At 42.0% G+C, this 21,312-nt stretch overlaps 1 protein-coding gene across 2 annotated transcripts; it reads right to left on the minus strand.

The window, feature by feature from the left end:
• Positions 1-3,732: 3,732 nt before the first annotated feature.
• TENT5A (terminal nucleotidyltransferase 5A) lies at positions 3,733-10,544 on the minus strand. 2 transcript variants are annotated; one of them, XM_040983681.1, is made up of 3 exons: positions 10,370-10,544; positions 9,525-10,074; positions 3,733-8,438 (listed from the first exon to the last, which is right to left on the minus strand). In XM_040983681.1, the coding sequence occupies exons 2-3, from the start codon at positions 10,035-10,037 to the stop codon at positions 7,662-7,664; spliced, it is 1,290 nt and encodes a 429-aa protein (XP_040839615.1). In that variant the 5' UTR covers positions 10,038-10,074; positions 10,370-10,544; the 3' UTR covers positions 3,733-7,661. The 2 variants fall into 2 exon arrangements, with proteins under 2 accessions (XP_040839615.1, XP_040839614.1); XM_040983680.1 differs by lacking the exon at positions 10,370-10,544 and adding an exon at positions 10,315-10,334.
• Positions 10,545-21,312: the final 10,768 nt, after the last annotated feature.

Consider the following 21,312-nt stretch of genomic DNA (forward strand, 5'->3'; position numbering starts at 1 on the left):
TGTCCTGGACTGCTTTCCCGGGCCACAGGTAGGGAGCTGGAAGGGAAGCGGGGCTGCTGGGATAGAACCGGCACCCATAAGGGATCCTGGGGCGTGCAAGGCGAGGACCTTAACCACTTGCACCACCGCGCCGGGCCCGAACACTTAAGCATTTTTTAAATGTATGATTTGCTCCCCTACAAATAAAAACAACTTTGGGAAATTTTTATTTATATGGGTTATGAAATTTACTGCATTGTTTATTTTAGCACTCCATGTTATGAACATGCTGTTATATTTGGTATACATGTTTGGTATACTTCCTTAAAACTCTATGGTACTAATGATTTCCCCCTACTATTCTACCAGAAAACTTACCTGTAAAATCAGCTCTGCTTTAACTGTCTTCTTTTTGATAAAACTTGTAGATAAAACCTTATCAAATATTTAAAGTAAACCGCATCATTTTGTTTTTACTCTTCCATATGATCTAAAACTTGAAATACAGAAGATATTAAGAATAAAATTCACCCTGAATCTATTTTTACAAGTGCAGTCATTCTGTAGAAATAGCAGGGAATGGGCACGGAGGCCTCAGTTTTAGCCAGCTTTTTATCCAAGAATAATTGCAGATTTATATAAAAATTGTAAGGATCATACAGAGTTCCCGTATATCCCACACCCCACTGTTGGCTTCCTATATTATTGTGGTACATTTGTCACAACCAGAAAGTTAATATTGCCTTAGTAATAATTCCTTATTCAGATTCTCTTCAGTTCTACCTAGATGTCCTTGTCTGTCCCAGGCACCATCTGCAATACCACGTGATACTGAGCCTTCATGTCTTCTTAGACTTCTTTTTGTGTATTACATTTCCTATCTTGTTTTATATACTGTAGCCTTTGAAAGGGAGTCACTTGGTGTGCAAACCCCACACTCCTTGAAGGGGACACTATTCCCCCAGATTATTTGGAACTGGAACTCTTTCAGTTAGCTCTTGCATCACAATAGATAGATAGAAAATAAATAAATAAATAAATAAATAAATAAATAAATAAATAAATAAATAAATAAATAAATAAATCTTTTAAAATAGGGTTCCCGGTCCATGTCCCTGCTATTCCACTTTCCATCCAGCTTCCTGCTTGTGGCTTGGACAAGCATTAGAGGATGGCTCAAAGCCATGGGTCCCTGCACGTTGTTGGAGACCCAGAAGAAACTCCTGTCTCCTGGTTTGGATTGGATCAGTTCAGCTCTGGCCATTGTGGCCACTTGGGGGATGAACCAGTAGATAGAAGATCTTTCTTTCTTTCTTTCTGTCTCTCCTTCTCTCCAGAAAGTTGCCTTTCTCATAAAAGATATAATAAAATACAATAACAATTTAAAAGTAGACAACTAAAATCATATTTATGGAAGTTTCTATGATGTTTTGTTGCATGAATATATTATGTAATATTCAATATTGGTAAATATATTTATATTTTCAAGCATTTACCATTTTATTCTTGTGGAAACATCAACAAATTTGTGCCTTCTAGGTTTTTTTTTAATGAAAAATATAAAAAATGTAAATGAACTATCTTTAATAGAAAAATAAATGAACTATTTATCTTTACCGTAATGTGTAGTGGAATCCCAAATATATTGACATGCCTTTCTACTTCATCCTAGTGGTTTTTCCATTTTCTTTTTCTTGTTTTCTTTTGGAGCACGCTGTTGCTTTCGAACACCAAACATTTCAGATTCTCCTTATCCACTTTCTCTTCCAGACCTAAATTTAGCCTCCTCTTCAAGGAGTCCCTGGTTCCTTTTATAGGAGAATGGCATTGAGCCCTAAGATCTGGATCCTGCTAGTTAGAAGCCACTATCATTTTTATTAAAGGATTCTTTTTTATTTGTTTGAAAGGCAGAGCATGGGCTGCACAATAAGCCTCAGCCTAGAGCACTGGCATCCCATAGGGCATAGATTCAAGTCCCAGTTGCTCATTTCCATTCCAGTCCGCTGCCTATGGCCTGGGAATGCAGTGGGATATGCCCAAGTACTTGCACTCCTACACCCATGTGGGAGATGTGGAGGAAGCTTCTGGCTCTAAGCTCCAGATAGGTCTAGCTCCATGCATTGTAGCCATTTGGGGAGTAATCCAGAGGATGGAAGATTTTTCTTTCTGTCTCTCCTTCTCTCTGTAAATCCCCCTTGCCATTAAAAAGAAATAAATATTAAAATAATAAATATAAAGGCAAGGTGACAAAAAGACAAGGGCAGAAGTACCTACTATCTGATGGTTGATTCATCAAATAGCTGTAATAGCTAGAACTAGGGCAAAAGAAAAACCAGAGTCTAGATTTAGAAGTTATACAGTTAGTAAGGGGCAAAGTATCTGCTAGGCACATCAGCAGGAAGCTGGATCAGAAATGGGACACTCGGGACTTGAATCAAAGGTCCCACATAGGATGATGGGATTGCAAGAATTGTCTTAACCAGCAGCATCACGCCACTAGCCCTCTCAGCATTATCCTAAATCAGTTTTCATCCACCATTCTACTAGAAAACATAATACAGGTTTCACATGAGGTTCTGAGGAGGAAATTGGTTTAATGTCTAAAATATTTGGCGGTTTTAACAACTTTTATTCTGCTTTAATTTAAAGATTAATTCCCTTGGTTTTTCTTTTTGATATTTTTTGTCTTGTCTTTTTCTTATTAAAGGAACTGAAAAGGGATTAGGTTCCTAAGGAAAGGAAGTGTAGATTACTTCTCTCCAGGCTTTGCTGGGTGCAGCCTGGTAATTCAACCAGAAATGGTAGGGTGTATCTAAGTCTAGAAGGAGCTTTAATATATACTGTTGTTGTTCAACCCTTGTTTAAAAAGAATTATGTGATGACCACAGACGTGTGAGACACTGGTTGTCAAAGAATGAGAAGGTTGCAACAAAGGAGGAAAAGAAATGACACACAAATACTATTATCAAACAAAATAACTACTTTATGTTTTTATAATGTGCATGTGAGCAAGGCTGATTGTAATACCAGGAGTGGCTCTTCCCTAGACATAATGTCAAACACTCATTCTATCCAACATCTGAGTTTTAAATTGTTTTCAAAGCTGCAGGTATAGTAGCCTAAGCCTATCAAATTGTCATGCAACTAGTATTTTGAAAATCTGCAAAATTACAGAAAGAAAAAGCTTAATTAATAAAGGTATGACCCTGGTAATTTGATTAAATATGATTACATTAAATGTTAGCCCAAAGGGCAATGTCCTAGCACCCAGCATGTGCATAAAGTATTTTCAATTTGATTGTTCTTCTACTGTCCCTGCCAATTCCTGGCTGTTGCTGTTTATTACCCTCACCCCCAACTTAAGCTACGAATAGAACTATAGAAGCTCAAACAGAAAATATATTTTAAGTTACCAGTGACAAAATCACAGCTTTTGAACTCTACGTGAAAGCCAAGGTCCACTCAAGGCTCCTAGGGCCTTGCAGTCAGTGGTCATGAGTCTCCACTGGTAGTGGGAAACAGCTCCAACTTCCTCATTTCACCCTTTAAAGTTAATTCTCTAGCAAATATTTTTGGCGTTTCTTAGCTGGATTCTTTCTGGTCGGAGATGGTGCGGCAGGTTGAATGTTTCCATTTCCTGTACTTTAAATGGAAAGTTGCTGAAGGCTGGTCTTCTCCACATACTGCCTTGTCAGGTTGCGATTTAGAAGACATGGTCTTTAGCCAACACGAGACATCAAAGACAGCAGACACAAATCAATAGAAAAAAATAACTTCTTTTTATTTACAAAAAAATCCAAATATTGGATGCTGTAAACAAAATTCACAATCTGATCCCTCTAGCACTGATTAAAACATGTCAGTTTTTAAGAGTCCATGTTCGATTGACTCCTTTTCTGCCTGTGACACAGTCTGTAGTCAAAATATCCCCAAAGAGTGACCCAAAGTGCAGCTTGCTGCAATAGGATGCCTCAGAGCAGACAATGGATGTAGAGAGGTTGGAGAGAGAGACAGCCGGTGGTGGGCAGAGCCTCCTCCGTTCTGCAAAGCTTTGCAGCAAGTCTTGCCAAGTTACCTTGACATCTTCCTACTATGTGTTTTTACCATTTACCTTGTTAGCAAGCCATTATGATAACAAAATATTACATAGATTATTTCTTAGCATTGAAAAGGTTATGCTAAAAGAAATCTTAAAGAATGAGTATATTCAAATAGATGCTATATATGAAATTACTTTTTTTGGCTTTTTGGTTTCATCTAATGCACTTCAACAACAATAAAAGCTTATTTTGAAACTGCTGACAGCTTTCAACGCAGTACATTTCATTTACAAAATAGTCCACAATATTTATTTTACAAGTACTACAAGGAAAACAATTATATGCACAGTAAAGTAACCAACGGTAAGCAAACAGAAAGGGGTGGGAAAAACAGTATGTTCACTTTTCATTCCATTTCCTTCTTTCCTTGGATTACAGATCATTTTCTATCCTTGTAGTTTTTGGAGCCGTGTTATAATAGTCCACACAATGTCGAAGTGAGCAGATACTTGTGATCCCATTTCTGAAGAGGACAAGTCCACCGTGATGTAAGAGTTCGGGGGACAGCTGCATTTACTGCAAATGAACTAAACTTTTTAAGAGGGCACTGCAGCAGGCAAAGTATTCTCTGACATGGCTGACTGGACAGGTGAGAAGAGCCTCCAGAAGATAAAATGTCTTCCTGTTTTAAAGTTACAGCACACAAGGCCAGTAAACATGGAAGCAAACACAGGCACTAATTGGGAGCTGAGAGCTATTCCTTTCTCTGAGCTATACACATGGCTCTCTTACGAGACATTCAAATGTTTAGGCCACGTATCCACAAAAAGAGACATATAATCCACTGTGTATTCAACTACATTTGCACAAGACTGGAGTACATACAAAATAGAAATAAATTATATACATATTAAAGTAAATGCTGACAATAGCCTTGAGTACAGTCTGTTCTAGCTCAGTACTAGGTGCTGGCACCTCCAACTAAGTTACCAACCCAGAAGTAAGGAAAAAACTGAATAGAAATATTTGAGAATGAGAGTGTATTTTCAAATAGGGTTCCTCCATACAAAAATCTGTGTCATAAATTAATAGCAGGTTGTTGCTATGTCAGAGTCAGAGACCTCCAGACTTTTTAAAAAGAGTAAACAGCTAATTTGTCAAGAGTTGGGATGAGAAGAAAGCAGGTCACCAATGGCTTCCGTGTTTCTGAGCATTGCCTTATGTTTGTGTTTTTTTGTTTTGTTTTGTTTTGTTTAAACTTCCAAACAGCTAAACAGGCAGAGCTCTAGTTTCTTCCAAAAGGTAAGCATGAGGCTTAACATGTACATGAAATCTTTCCTGGCACACTGCAGTTAATTTTCAAATCCAGGTCTGAAGTGAAGAGATAAAGCCAAAGGGGGGTCAGAAGTGTCCCCTGGAAATAGTGGGTGGCAATGCAAGGGCCGTGTCAGCTCTTGGAGAACTCACAGGGAAGCTGTGACAGCAAACTCATCAGGTTCCTGTTAGGGTTTCTGAGAAATGTACAAAATCCGTCCAGGTAGATTTGCCCAAATTAATCCAGCACTGGACATTTAAGAGCTACCCAGATAACTAGCGAACATGTTACACTGCCAATAGGTGGATGCTATGTTCTCCCCCAGTACTCTACTGACAACACAATTCTGGCTGAGTATTCAGAGGAACTGTCATAGGAAGCAACATCCACTAAGGTTAATGGGGAGGATGTGGTTGTTTCACTACAGAAAGGGAAGTTTTTATGTGTTGGTCTGGTTTTTAACACATACATTTTCAGAGACCAGTGTCTAGAGGAATTCAGGGCTGGGGAAAAAGGGCAGTCTGGGGATCAGCCATTACTGAACTGCAATAGTAATGTCAGTTCATTTCACAAAAGTATACTGGTCTCCCAGAAAAGACAAAATAAGGTTGGACTTGATTTCATGAGAAGTCATTTAATTACAGTAATAAATATTTAAATGCAGTGTGACAACCAGATTAAAGAAGTTTCATATTGGCATGAATTTATAAAATATTATATATAATATATATCTCATATATAAACTTTAAGCAATTGTGCAAATACTCTTTAAAAAGGGTCATTTCACATTTACTAAATTCTAGTGGTCCAGAAATGCAGACTGCATTAATTAGAATTGATTTAAATATTAATAAGTAGTGTTCAGATCACCAGAAATTCTTTTTTTTTTTTAAGCAGTTAGGAATTTAAATACCCTACCACTGATCACAATCCAATGGATTATATACCATGAAGGCATACAATTATTTTTTTAAAGGGGAGGAAGGGTTCAAACTGTCCAAATGGCAGCTTAGTATAAAAAGAGTCATCTGCCAACAAATATTCTATTGTGGAATTCCCTGGCTCATAAAAAAGGAAAGGGAAAAAGGCCTCATTAAAAATGTATAGTCTCTGTTCTTTCTATCAAATATATTACTTGTTTTCTTCCTTCATTTAATCTCTTTAGTTGTAGGTTTTAACTCATCATTGCAATATGCCCTTGTTTCATATCATCCTTTTGAAAACATAAAAACATATAGTAAACATGTCCTATTTGATACATTATTCTAGATCATAGTCAATGTATTGTGTGTATACACACAATGTGTATATATATATGTATACATATATATACACACCTAATATACACACAGATACCTACAATATCATAGCAACAATGTTAATTTTATACAAGTATTTGCCATAAAAATAGGGCATTTTCTCCATCATTCACAAGCTTATATGTTGTTTTATTTTCTCTTGAGTCCCTGATAAAATAAAATAAACATTAAACCATTAAACAATTTTCCACTTAAAATTTTCAGAAGGCAACAGGCACTTTGATGTGTATTGGTCTGTAACAAATATAGTATTCTTCATATATTCGGCTATATTTCTTCTACTTTTTTTTAAAATCTGATAAATCTTTGGTCCTTGAGCATACTCTCTTTGCTACAGCTGTTTTTACTTGCATTTTCACACTTTAAAAATGCGAGCTATGCACACAGCTGAAATTAATGGATTGTGTCATCTTAAATTCTGTTTGTTATGAGAACTGCACCAACCTATCACTGTTCATTTGGAGCAAGCCTTCTCTCTTCACACCACAGAAACAACTGCTACAAACTCAGTCATGTCAATGTTGGCGTTTCCCTCCTTCCTGTACCGTTACTATCTGAACTTTGGAACTCATAAACAAGTGGAGGTGAGATATTTTTCTCCTCCGTATTTTCCCTTTTGTGATGTCCACCTTAAAATAAACTGTTCCACTTTTCTCCCCTCTTACAGCAAAGCTATGGGAGCAGCTGACTGCAAACCCATGTTGTCATCAAGTGATTTTTCTTCTTGTCATCTTAGGAGAACCTGGTTGTTTTTAATGGCAGGTCTCTTTTGTTTCAGACAGAATCCAGTTGGGTAGGAAGATAAAGGGAGGGCAGGGAGGGCGATCTTTCAAGCTCAAACTCCCATACCTATGCAAACATCCCTAAGCTTCTCCGAAGTTAAACCTTAGAGCATATCATCATTGCACAAAACACATTCCTAATCGGGCTGGGTCCCACTTTTTCCCTTCCCCTCCCCCCCAATTCCTGTCTGAAACGGCTTCCCCACAGGCTATTTTAAAATGATTCTTAATTGCAGGGTAGCCAAGTTGAGTACGTCTGTTGCTGGCATGTGAATACTGGCTGAACCTGTGCAATGTAGTAATTGCTAAAGTTGGCATCTGCAACATAGGGAGCTGGCTGGTAATAGCAAGTGACATTAGCTACGTTAGGGATGACATTTTGATCAGCTAGCACCCGGATAGCCAGCATGGTGATAAGGTTTAAAGTCTGTCTTCTTTCATGTCCCATCAGGCACACTGTACTCTCATTCACTACTCCATGAAGGGTCATGAGATAGTCATACTTGCGGTCTTCCAAGCCCACAAAGTGGTTCTGCAGATAGGACTCCAGTTTCCTCTGCTGCTCTCCAATGTCTGAGAAATCGATGAAAAACCTGGAACACATGTACCTCTGAAGGGTCTTGATCTCATCAGAGGCGGGCCTGAAGCCCCTCACTAAAAGGTTGCAGTACTTAAGCAAGCCTCCCCCTCTGATTTCCTCCGGGTTCCTGGTGGCAATGATCTTGTTACAAAGGTGGTCAAAGGCTTCGTGAAAATCTCCGTAGACGCTCTCACCAATTATTGTGGGGTGAAAAGTTTCAGTCATCGGATTCTCTGAACATTCGTAAAAGAGGAGAAGAGAGTCTAACTTGATTTGAAAAGAATCTACACTGAATTCAAACTGCCTCCGCAGGGAGTCCACGAATTTCAGTTCGACATTTTTGCCACTGTTGTTTGACAGGGATATAAGACTCCATCGGTCGGAGTCATTGCACACTTTAACCATTTTCTGCACATAAGCTTCCTATAATGTAAAAAGATAAAACAAGAAAATGAGTAAACCTAGAAAAAGTAATGAAATACATACACCCTCTTCATCTCTGAGAATCATTTACTTTTCCTTTTGTTTGTCAAGTTCCAGCAAAAACACTACCTACTGACTTAAGCCATCTTCTGAAAACAGAAAAAAAAAAAAATTAACGAGTAGCTTTACTGTCTGGGAGAGACTAGAAGTAATAGTTTGAGGCTTCTGGCAGACGCAGCACAGTAGTAAGAGGTTCTGCTGTCATGTCTGACTCTTTAAATGTTATTTTTTGAAAGTGGACTAATGGGCACAATATTCACACAGTATCCACACAATAGTCCAAAGACACAGAAGAGCATACAGAGGTGAGTATGTCGCTCATCTTGTCCTCCTCCGTCGCCCTGTTCCCTCCCCCAGGGCCATCAATGTTATCTGTATCTTGTATGTCACCCCAGGGTTCCTGTGCACTTACAGGCAAGCATGAAGTACAGGATGGCACGGGGAAGCTGACTCCTCAGACAGTTTTAGCTAATTACATAAAACATGCCTTGGGCCAAAGTGCAGCAGGGGGAGGGGTGGCAGCAGCCTATAAGCTCAGCGACACCGGGCACCACCAACTACTGTTCCTAATTCACAGAGTCAGCTGAAGGCAGCCATGCAATCTGTTCACATTTTCCAATACAATACAAAACCCACTGACTCAGTTCTGCTCCCGGCTGCTGCTGTTTTCCCAGACAACGTCGTCAATGATTGACTTTGTTCCCTTCCTTCCACCTATCAGAAATCTACTCAGCGCCAAGATTCCAGAAAGAAAAGCCAAGGGTTAAAAACCCAAGGGAAAAGGAAGAAGTTGGGAGGCAGAGGAGGAAGCGAGAAAAATCCAAGCTGCTGGAAATAGCAGAGTAAACAGAAAGTCGCACCACCGCACACCTTGGTTACTCACTGCGGTGGGAGGTGGGGTCGCGGGGGGATAGTCCAAAGTCATCCCGGGCTTCCGAATCCCCGGGTCGCCCGGCTCACCCTGCCCGCCCCTCTGCCTGCCCCCTGCTCTGACCCCCCAGGCGTGTGCCGCGGCGACGGCTTTACCTTGAGCGTGAGCGGCGTGATTTTCTCTTTGTTCACCCCTTCGGGCAAGAAGTCCAGCAGGCAGTCCAGCACGACGTCCTTCACAGTCTGAAACTCCTCTTCCCCGCGCAGGTCGGCGCAGAAGATGAGGTCCAGGTCCTTGTAGCCCAGGCCGCTGTCCTGGTGCAGGACGTGGCTGGCGGCCGAGCCGTTGAGGCGCACGTCGCGGACGCCGATGCGCTTCTCCGCCAGGCGCCGCCGCACCACCTTCACGATCAGGCTCGGCTGCAGCTCGAGCGTGGGGAAGTTGCCGCGCCCGTGGATCGGGATGGTCTCGCTCAGGATGCTGTCCAGCCGCTGCACTTGCTCCCAGGTCAGCACGTTGCAGTGCGCCGTGGGGCTTTCGCAGTAGTCCAGACACTGCCCGCCCAAACTGCCATCACCTCCGCCGCCGAACTCGCCGCCCAGGGGGATGTAGGTACCTCCAGCCAGCTCGTCCTCTGCCATGGCAAAGTACCCTTTGCCCTCAGCCATGTAGTGCCCGCCGAGAGCCACTTGACCCTGGTCGGTCCTAGGAGGAAGAAGGGGGGTGGGGGGGAGGAGAAAGACAACGGTGAGACCAAGCAACCCCCCGGGCAGCCTTGGCCCCACCTAGGTCAGAGCTCCCGGCCCCTCCTGGCCCCCCTGGCCCCTTCTGGCCCCCCGGCCCCTCCTCGGGTCGCCCTGGCCCGGGGATCCCTCACAGACCTTCCCCGCCCTCGCCACCCCCCACCCCCGCAGCGCGCCGCACCCCGCACAGCAGCCCCCGCACCAAAAGTATCTCTGATGCATCTGGAAAGCGCAAGCGGGAGTCCCGTCTGTGTCACCTGGAGGCAGCCGCCCCTGCGGGAGCTCGGCGAGAGCGAGGAACCGAGAGGGAGCGACAACTCCCCGGAGTCGCGAGTGCCCGGCCGGCAGAGGCAGGGGTTCGGTCCTTGCCCAGACCTCGCCGCCCGCACTGCCCCGCGCGCCCCTCTCCCCCGCCCCCGCTGCGGTGGTCCCGGAGGTGGCGGCTCCCGCTCGGCCGCCGCACGCGCTCCCGTCTCTGGAGCTTTAGCACTTGTGCGGGGGAAACGTCTTCAGTACTTTTTTTATACCGGGCTTCTCCGCGCTTCCGGGGCCCCGGCGCAAGGCGCTCGCCACGCCCTCCTCATCTGCATAGGGCGCCGCCCCCTCGGCCTCAGCGTCCCTCCGAGCCGCGGCTGTGCCACGCGCGGGACGTCCACGCTCGCCGCGCCGGGCTTCTGCCTGTGGCGCTGGGCGCGGGGATTCGGGGATGTGTGTGTGTCTGGTGTGAATCCTGTACGCCTCCACGCGTGCCTCTTCATCCACCTCCCCGACCTCGCCCCGCAACAAGGAAACACGTCTCAAAACCCCGACAGTCAGCTGAGTTCATGGGAGGCCATCAGAAGCGGATCAGGGCTGGAACGGCTCCACTACACGGACGTCCCAAACGAGAACCCCAACCCCAGGACCACGGCCCAAACAGTGCAGTTTGGGGGGGCTCGGGTCATTCCTTCTTATAAACTGTCTACACCCCATTTACTCTGTCGGTGAACTCGGGCCATGTCGTTAGACCCACGAGTTCACTCCTCCACGCGAACCACGCTCCTCCGTGAGGGAAGGGCTTGCTGACGATTCGGTTTCGATTCTCGAAGCCTCGGCACGCTCCGGGGAAGTCGCGGCGAGCCGGCGGAGACGCGGGGGCGGTGCTGCGGCTGCTGCGCGCGTCGCCGAGGGGACAGCGGCGGGCCTGCAGCCAGCGGCCGGGGGAGCGCGCCCGGCCCGGGAGACGGCCGAGCGGGGCTGGGCACGCCGCCCCCCGAGGCGGCACAGCCCCCCGAGGAGGCACAGCGCCCCTCACAGCCCCCCGAGGCGGCACAGCGCCCTCACAGCACCCCGAGGAGGCACAGGGCGCCCTCACAGCCCCCCCGAGGAGGCACAGGGCGCCCTCACAGCCCCCCGAGGAGGCACAGGGCGCCCCTCACAGCCCCCCCCGAGGCGGCACAGGGCGCCCTCACAGCACCCCGAGGAGGCACAGCGCCCCGAGGCGGCACAGCCCCCCGAGGCGGCACAGCCCCTCACAGCCCCCCGAGGAGGCACAGCGCCCCTCACAGCCCGCTGAGGAAATGAACGTGTCACTGGGATGTGTCGCGACCTGTAAAACTACGAGTTCCAGAGTTTTCTCTATCCTCGGGCTCCTGGCTAAGCTGGGGGGCTGTCATTCCCCACAAGCCTTTGTAGAAAGCTCCTGTCTCCTTCCTGCGTCCCACACCGGCCCCTCGCTACTTCTTTCTGAAGTAACCCCGAGCGGCTTTTTTCTCCGCTGTGAGAGGCTGTGGCAGGCTGAGGTCGAGGCGGCAGCGTGGAGAATACTGCGGAGGCCAAAATATTCCAGAACTCGGGGTTTGCGTAATCCCTGCCGCTGCTTCTGAAGTTCCGGGCGCTCGGGCCTAGTCCTCCTCGGAACCGCGAGGCCGAGGCGACGGGGGTGTCCCCAGCTGCGTGACGCCTCCGCCCTCTGCCGGCGCCCCGTGGAGCTGCGTCCCGGGCAGGAGCAGGCGACCGGACGCCGGCAGCGGCCTGCTGGGTAGGCGCCAGGCTTGAGCGCTGGAATGGCGGGTCGAGGGCCTCTGGGGAAACCGCACAGCTTTCCTAAATCCGCCCGTGCTGAGCTGCGCGTGTAGTCCCGCATCAGCCCTCCATTAGGGAAAGAGAAGAGCGTGCTCCTCAAAGGGAGAAGTGTCGAACATTAGAGAATGTTTGGGAAAGGATGCGTAGGAACGAGTTTGCCGGTGCCCGGAGGGAAGGTTTGTGGGGCTCCAGAAAATAATCCAGCATCTCGGAGCCTAGATCTATCCGTCTACACAGCAATGCCTCATTGAATTTTCAGTTGAAAAGAAGGTGTCCCATGGCATAGGGATTTGAAAACAGAAACCAAGATGGCTGGATATTTGCCGAAGTTCCACAAAGAATGCGTGGTAAAGGTTTGTTAGGTTTTAAATGCACTTAAGTTTTTACGTGCCGCTAATTTCCGCAGCCAAGTCCTCTTTTCATGCTTAGTTTACCACAGCCAGAATCGCAGGTGCAGACGAGGTGTTTGGGAGGTCCTTTATTCCAGCAGCGTAGGAACGGGAGGGAGTGGGGACAGGAAGTGAAACACCTCTTGCCATGGTGGCAGGGTGGGGGTTGCCAGGGCAGGGGAAGGGGGCAAGATGGAGGACAGGAGAGAGCCAGGTGAAAGAGGGGAAATGGGCAAGAGAAGGCAAGGGGGCCTACGTGGAGGTTCATTTATACAGCTCTGGCGAGCCTGGAAGGTGTGGGGGACATGGGGAGTTGGTTGGGAGGAGGCGGTGTGGGGGGTGGGGGGGAGCCCAAGAGATTGGTAACTATCGCAGGTGATCGGTAGGTGGGTAGGTGGGCCGGGATTAGAGGAGGGGTCCTGAGGGAACAGTGGGTGAGGTTCTCAAGTAAAACATGAAGGTACATCTCATTGGCAGATAATCTGGCGCGAATTTCTTGAGCTGTGGGATAAGGGGAAGCAGGAAGTGGAGCTGGGTCCAAGATAGGACGTTGGAGTCATTCCTCACAGAGGTAGGCTTTGAACCAAATCTGTTTCTAAAAATGTGTAGTTGTCATTACTGAACCTGTGTCATTGTCTCACTGGAAGGCAAGGTAAGTACAAATAGCGGAAACAAACAAACAAACAAAACTTTTGAAATAGAGAGAAGACCTGTGAAAATTGTTCCTTTCAATGGCCCATGTGCATTTTGTCCCTTGTTAAAATATAGCCAAAGAATCATGCATTAATTGCACTGTATTAGAATAAAAAAAATCAAGTGATTTTTTTGCCTGCTGACGTAGTTTGTACATTATTTTAACCTTCCCTACAGGAATGAAAAAATAAAAACAGAACTGTGCCCATATCCAATTTCATCTTTCTGTCCATCTGAAGAACTTCACATTGTTGTGAACCGTTAGGTGATCTGGCAAAAGCACCCAGCCGTATTTTGAACTGCACTCAAAATTCCGCCACAGCCCTCTGCCCTTTCTCTGGGTGGGGACTCTGTTCCAAGCAGAGTCTGCGTATTGATCCCATTGTCTCTTAGAATGTGTAAGGCTGAGAGGAGAAAGGGGATGATTCTAGACCCAGGAGGTCTGCTGTTTGTCACACACTATTGAGGCCAAGGCAGCACCTGGGCAGTCTTACACAAAGCCCTCCTACCCCCACAACCCCCCTTCCCCCCTGCATCCCCCAGCTTCCAGTAGTTGTGGTTGGAACTTCCCTAAACATTTCGCTAAGCATTATCCACTTCCAAATCTTAGTCATGACCCTGCTAACTGTTGTACTGCAGCATTCAGCAAATCTTACGTTTGACAATGGCTTGGTAGACAGTTTACTTTGAATTAATATTTGCTTGATTTATAGTGGCCTCCTGTTAGATCCTGTCGAAAGACAATGTTGCTCATTGTTCCCTTTTTCTTATCAGACTGAGTTATTATTTACATTCTGTAAAAAGTATTCATCCTTACATGAATTTGGAAATTTGCAATTGTAGTATTCACTTTTTTTCTAGAGAACGAAGTATTATCCAATTGGAAACTTCAAATACATTCTCAGCCAGTAGCTTTCTCAATATAGTTATTTCTCAATTGCATTTAAGTGCAAGGATTGCTTTAGTTTTCATGCTTTAGCTTCTGAATCTATTTGATAAGTAATTTTATTGCTCTCATTTAATTGAAAAAGAAAAAAGAAAAGCATCATATGATGCTATGAGTTCAAGTTATGACCATTACAGTACTGAAATCCAGGCAGTCTAAATTAAGATTACTTTTATGTGAGTAAGAAGAGTCTATCTGAAATTTTTTAAGGAAAGCCTTATATACACGTTTGAGAAAGACATATTTACTTCTAGTTGATCTTGATTTAACAGTTAAAATCAATCTGAATTGAAATAACCAATAAAAAGAAATTCAGTTTTAAACTTTACAATACTTGTTATTATTAAATGCGTTATTATGGCAAGCCAGTATGCTCAGTATGCTTGTATATTCCTTCTTTTTTTTTTTTAAGATTTATTGTATTTTTTTTATTACAAAGTCAGATATACAGAGAAGAGGAGAGACAGGGAGGAAGATCTTCCGTCCGATGATTCAGTCCCCAAGTGAGCGCAACAACCAGTGCTGCGCCAATCCGAAGCCAGGAGCCAGGAACTTCTTTCTGGGTCTCCCACATGGGTTCAGGGTCCCAAGGCTTTGGACTGTCCTCCACTGCTTTCCCAGGCCGCAAGCAGGAAGCTGGATGGGAAGTGGAGCTGCCAGGATTAGAACTTGCGCTCATATGGGATCGTGGCATGTTCAAGGCGAGGGCTTGAGCCACTAGGCCACGGTGCCAGGCCCTATTCCTTCTTTTGAAATGTCTTAAAAACCAGAACTTTGTGGATTTTCCAAATAGAAAAATGAGGAACAAGACTATTAAGTATCTTCAAGAAGCAGGAGGACCTTAGTTTGGAACTCTGGTGTGATCTCATAGTGTTCTGAGAGTCCCTAATCTTCCCTTTTAGCATTCAGATTGACCTGCAAATATAGTTTTTCTTTCTTTCCAAATTCTGGATGTTTACATTTATCAAAACTGCACAAGACAGGACATTCTATCCTGAAACAGTTGAAAACCAGAATACACAATAACCTGACAAAGCTAATGGTAGCTTTGGGTGACCTGCCAGCAGTGAGTGGAGAGCTAGACAATATATTCAGAATTCTCCAGAAACGCATGCACATAAAGTGAAGCACAATGGGAAGTTGGAAGGCTGCACAAATTAACTAGTGGTGTTTTGTTGTTGTTGTTGTTGTTGTTGTTTTCCCTCTCTTGCACTGTTTGCTTACTGTCTTCTCAAAAATGCAGATTTTAAAATATAGGAAGCAAATGGGTTTGAATTCAATTTTCTCCCAAGTTCATGCCAACAAAGATATAGAAAATAGCACTTGAAACTGCCAGTAAACCTACTGCCTCTCTTTCATACAGTGCTGCGGCCAATCTCCTTCACATTTGTGTTCCTTATCTGTTTCTTTTCTTTTTCTTTTTCTTTTTTTTTTCTTTCTGTGCCAGCTGTTACTTATCTTTCCATTGATTTTCCACCTGTTACCACTTTGCTGTTTGATACTTCCCACAAAACAAGGCATGACCCTGTGAAAACCACAGGTAGTATAGATAGAGTGGTGGTCACATGAGGGGCTTGAGAACATTCCCCACCACCACTATTTGCAACATGCAAACATGAATCCGAGTTATTCCTGAGGCCAGTGAGTACATCTTTCCAATTTATTCATACAGCTGTCTTCAAACTGGAGATATTACCAGTGTCCATTTAGTGTTTGCAGGGCACTCACTGCTCAAAGTGCTTCATCTAAAAATTAAAAGTCTCTTGGAAATCTAAATTGCCTGTTTTCTTAGGGAAATGCCACTTGCAAAATGACTTTTCTTGTGCTTATTTCAGGAAATAAATATTTTCCTAGAGCCTGTCAAGAAAGGGTAACATCCTAAGTCACATAGCTTCTAGATCAGTTTGGGATAATGATCAAACCTATTCTTTACATTTTATGGTTTTAAATACTTCAACCCATTTTGCTTCTGTAATGTCTCAACCATTTTCAAAAGGCTGAGTAACAAATTGGTGATGAGATTCAATATGTGAGCAGCAAAGCAGGGTTCTATAAATCTGCATCAACAGTCTTAAAAGTCAGTATGTAATATCCTTTAGTAGAATTTTTTATGAAAAGGATTATCCAGTATTCATTTTATTGTGCTCTTATCATCAGTGTCTGTTTTGTCAGTTCTTCCTGTTTTGACATCTGGGTGAAATTTTTGCCGTTTAAATCAATGTTGTAAGTCCCATGAACCCGACTGCTTTCCAAACGAAAGCAAAATTTGGCAAAATGCAAAATAGAAGCACCTATTTTCAAAGGCCATATGATTTGAATAAGCATATTGTAATATGTGGTTAATAGTTTTTTTTTTCTGTGAATTTGTGCTAGAAGATGAAATTCCCTGATGAAAATGTTAAAATTTATTTTGTGAAATTTGTCAGTTTGTGAAGAGTACCAAGAAATGGTCCTTTTTTCTAAAACAAATTGTCCTACACTATTCGTGCATCTTGTGAAAAATAAGGTCCTCTTTTATGTATGTGTCGAGATCATCTTGATCATTCTTAACCTTTTCATTTTTACATGAGCTTTTAACATTTCAGAGATACTTCAAAATAGTGTATTCCCATTTATCTAGTACCATTAATTTTTATTTTTGAAAGGCAGAGAGACAGAATCAGCCAAAGCAGCTGGTTCTCTCTCGTAATGCACACAGTCGTCAAGGCTGAAGCAAGCAGATCTGGAGCCAGTCTCTTAATCCCCCACAAGAGAAACAGGGACCCAAACAGCCTCTCAGAAAGATGAAAGCTTAAATGGAGCAAGCCTAGGTATTAAAGATGCATGTGTGTGTCCCAGTCAGAAGTTTTCCCATTAGGCCAAATACATACCCTAGTTACTTTGCTTTTAAGGTCCTTTCCTGTTAATGCAGAATTATCTGTTGCCAAATAAAGAAACGATAATTAAATAACACAATTAACATTATCTTCATTGAATACTAAGGAGTATGATAATTAAACCAAGACTACATTGTTTTAGAAAGTCTGAAAAAAATGAATATAGCAAATAATGTTAAGCAAAAGTTATTTTTCCTTGAAGCTGCTAGGATGATGAGCAATACAGGAAAAAAGAAATCACCTTTCATACACCAGACCCATTGGATAAAAGTCTGACCCCCTTGGAAATACTGGGATCCTTTAATCTTTGGTAGGTAGAAAAATTAGGTATAGACAATTGACAGGGTATAGTATTACTTAAAGACTTCAGAATTTGTTCCAGCAATATGATAGAAAAATTCAAATTTAGCAGTATAATAAATGGGAAGGTTCCATGATGCTATTGAATAGGCATTAGCTGAGAAGATACAGAGAAGAAAACAGAACGATTAATGTTAATGATATTTGAGCCATGGAAGTTTCTAATTGGAAGAGATTGCTTTCCAATGAGCCTCATTTCAGCAAGAATACTAGAAATTAAAAGGCAGTTTAGGTTCATATGTAACTAAAAGAACTGACTATAAAATTTAGATAAGTAAGTTACCCTTAAGGGCAATACAAGACGCATGTTTCATGTTTTAAAATTATTACCTAAGAAATCAATTGATTCACATAAAAAGTGGCATTCTTAATTCACTTACCTAAAAGTCATGCTCTTAGATAAAATGTGGCACCTGGAATGATTTGTTCCATAGTTTTTTTCATGATTTCTATTAAAATTAGAAAGAAGTTTAAGAATTCATTAGCATTAAGTCAGCAACCACATCCTCCTTCATCTATTTACTGTGATTTCTTTATAATCAATAGGTCAACATCCTTTCATTAATCAGAAATAGATGGCTTTTCTGCGAGTTTTGAAAGAATTGCTTCTTGCAAAACTTGGGACCTTAATGTCTTTCACTCCTACTCTTGTCATGTCTTGGAATATTATCTGTGTGTGTCTGTAGATTACAAGACTTGTTGAGAAGGCCAAAGTACTCAGACGTGAGAGAAGAACCTGGTTCACGCCTGAAGGGTGGAAACACCATGGTCAGCATAGTTCAGAATAGTGTTTCCAGCTCACTTTTTTTTTTTTTTAAGGAAATCAGTAATTATAAAAATACAGCACTAAGAAAATACATTCCATTTCTTTTCAGAGTACTATAATGTTTTAAGATATTTATTTCATACATATCTATCTAGTGTGTTTTATAACTAGATCAAGTACAGACATTATATAAACATAGTGATTACTTCAAAGTAATTATCCATTACATATTGAATAGGTCATTATTTTGAGTCACATTTTCTTCATATATCAAAGAAATTGAATTGCAATGACTAATTCTTAATCTGCTTTGTGTCTAAAGATAGTGAACATTTGAATCAAAAAAACTGAAGAACAAAGCAATTACTTAGACATTTTATCTGTGTGATATTTAACAGCTAGATGTCTGGTTAAACTTCTTGTTTTCAATAGAGTAAAATGGAAATGTTAGTTGTGTTGTAAATTTAATTAAAGACCATTTTGATGAAAATATTTACTTTGGAACTTTTATTATGGATTTCGAATGCCTGTATTGGTCAAATTAATCAGAGGTTTTACAAACCCCACTCTATATATCACTAAAGAGTGAGTTACGTTAGATTTCTGGTCCTCTAAAATTCTAGAATAGTGTGAGCTGCACATTTGTAGGGGCTGGTGAACACCACGGGTGCAATGGAGTCTAGGATATGTTTACTTCTCTTCATTTTTACCGCCAAGATGCTTTGTTCTTTAATATATCTTTCATAATTGCCTATTCATCAATACAGATAAATGTCTGCTGAATCAGTCTAGTGCCATCAGCCACTGCGATAGACATCTTTTATAAATCCTGGTCACTCTGGTTACCTAGAACTCATCCAGCAAATAATCTAGATTAAATACTCTAGATACATTCTATGTATCTTATACAGTGCTCTTAGGAGAATAATAGTTTCAATTTGAATATGGTCAGCTTTAAAATTTTCCTAAAAGTTTCTAATGATCAGTTGATAACTCATTTTTTTGAAACTCTGTTTACATATCATTAATGGGATTTTATTACAGACTTAATTTTTATTTCTATCTGAATCTAGAACTACTTCAGAAGCTTTTGCCTTATTCTGATTTTTAATCGAATAATATGGTAAAACTAATAAATTTTGAATTGTCCTCTAATACAGAGGATTCAAGGAAAGAACACATGGTATCCTCCTATGAAGATATACATTACTAATTATTCATAATCAATATTGATAGATATATGTATGTGTATATATATATACATGGCTGAGACTTTTCTTCTTATTATAATTGCATTTTTAGGACTTTTAAGTATAATGGCAATAGCCCTAAATTAAAAATCAAAGTATGTGATCTGAAAACTAATATGAAGATAAAGGCACAGTGTTTAAAAAAAAAAAACTCTAATTCTTCACAAATCTCACATGTACCGTGTTCATTTAGTGACTGTGCCAAATTCTGCTTTTCAATTCATTCTCACAAACGTCTGTGTAATAGCAATGATAACAGCTGGTGTTCCTGTTCAGTTAGGATAGGAATGAAGTATGTGTAGATTCCATTCAGCAGTCACAGACTCACAGAGGTAACATCAGAGTATATCTTTGAATTAGAAGCAAAAGCTTTTCATGTGGCCATAAATATTCATTTAGTAAATTTGAAATTGAAAAATAAGTTCTCTCAAAGCTTATGGACAGATGTGGTGTCACAGTGGAGAGCAACATAATTTTCTCAAATACAAGGACTTTCAGTGTCAGCCCCATCCACTTTTTTCCCATCCGTTTTTTTTTCCATATAGGGCTGCTGTCACTTTGTTTTGCAGTATATTAAATCATCTATTGGTTGATAAATGTTCACATTATATGTTAATATATTTGATTGTACTAGAAAACTGAACTTTGATTGCAATTAACTAGAACATAGAAAATATTTTATAATTAGCCCGTAAGTTGCTGCAGCATGTTGAAAGATTACATTATCCAAACAAATAAAAGTTAAATTTCCTGAGTTGGCTAACCCTTACAGGCAGTGGCCTGCTCTCTCTTGGTAGTTGAGTCTATTTTTGTGTTACTGTTCTTATTGTCTGTATCATCTTCATAATTCTATAAGAGTTCTGAGATTCCCATGGTTTCCTATTTTTCTTATCAGTTACACTGTTGTGGAATAAGATATTCCTTTTAGAAGCAAGGAAGCAAGACTTGTATTACAAAACCTCACAAACTATGATCAATCAAAAATTAGGTTATAACTCAGATACTAAGCCAAAAATAGCCAGTTCATTTTGTTTTTAATAAATTCTAATTGAAAGCAACTTGGTCCTAAGAAACTGGGTTCATTCCAAAGGTCTAGAGGCACTAAAGATCAGCTCTCTGTGCTACTTTGACCTGCAGCAAGGCCGCCTTTAGTTAATGCCACATCTTCTTTATTATTCATTGCTCGGGAAAAGTCAGTGGCTGACATGGAAACAGCCAAGTACATTATTCTAAATTGAAGTGATTAAATCATGAGGCAGCAGATCGGATGCAGAAACTCCAGGAATGGATAATTTTTGCTCATTTTTGAAAGTGATTTTTTCCTATGAGAACTGTTAACAATTGCTTCTTTTAAAACAATCATACTTTATTTCATATGGTGATAGTAAGTCCTTCCAGGTTCAGACTCAGGCAAGAAGACCCAAACAATGAAACAGTTAATACTAATAATTGTTGAAAAATTATAGGGAACCAAAATATAGGGACCCATGGGAACAACACTCACAGTACACATACATTCATATCTTAGCTTTGGAGAAGTACTCTTCTAGCATCAGATTGAGAAAAGATCAATAAGAAATTGTGAGAGAGCCAGGCTGGGAAAGCAGCCTGGGTAGTACTAAATTAATGTAAATATGTGGATATGCCTTAGAACATGCTAACAATGCCTAACAGCAAGTAAATATGCCTCAAATAATGCCTTAGGGCATGCTAAGTATATCTTACTGCAAGCTTGGCACTTTGAAAGCACTCCACACCAGCTTATTCTTTGTAGGAGTTGGAGTGGGATGCCAGAGTGGAACCAAAAGCTTAAGTGTGGAGGCCAACAAAGAACTGGGAGGGCCAAGACCCTACAT

This window comes from Ochotona curzoniae, unplaced genomic scaffold (genome assembly GCF_017591425.1).
Source record: "Ochotona curzoniae isolate NIBS_2020 unplaced genomic scaffold, NIBS_Ocur_1.0 contig_3819, whole genome shotgun sequence".
NCBI classification, from domain to species: Eukaryota; Metazoa; Chordata; class Mammalia; order Lagomorpha; family Ochotonidae; genus Ochotona; species Ochotona curzoniae.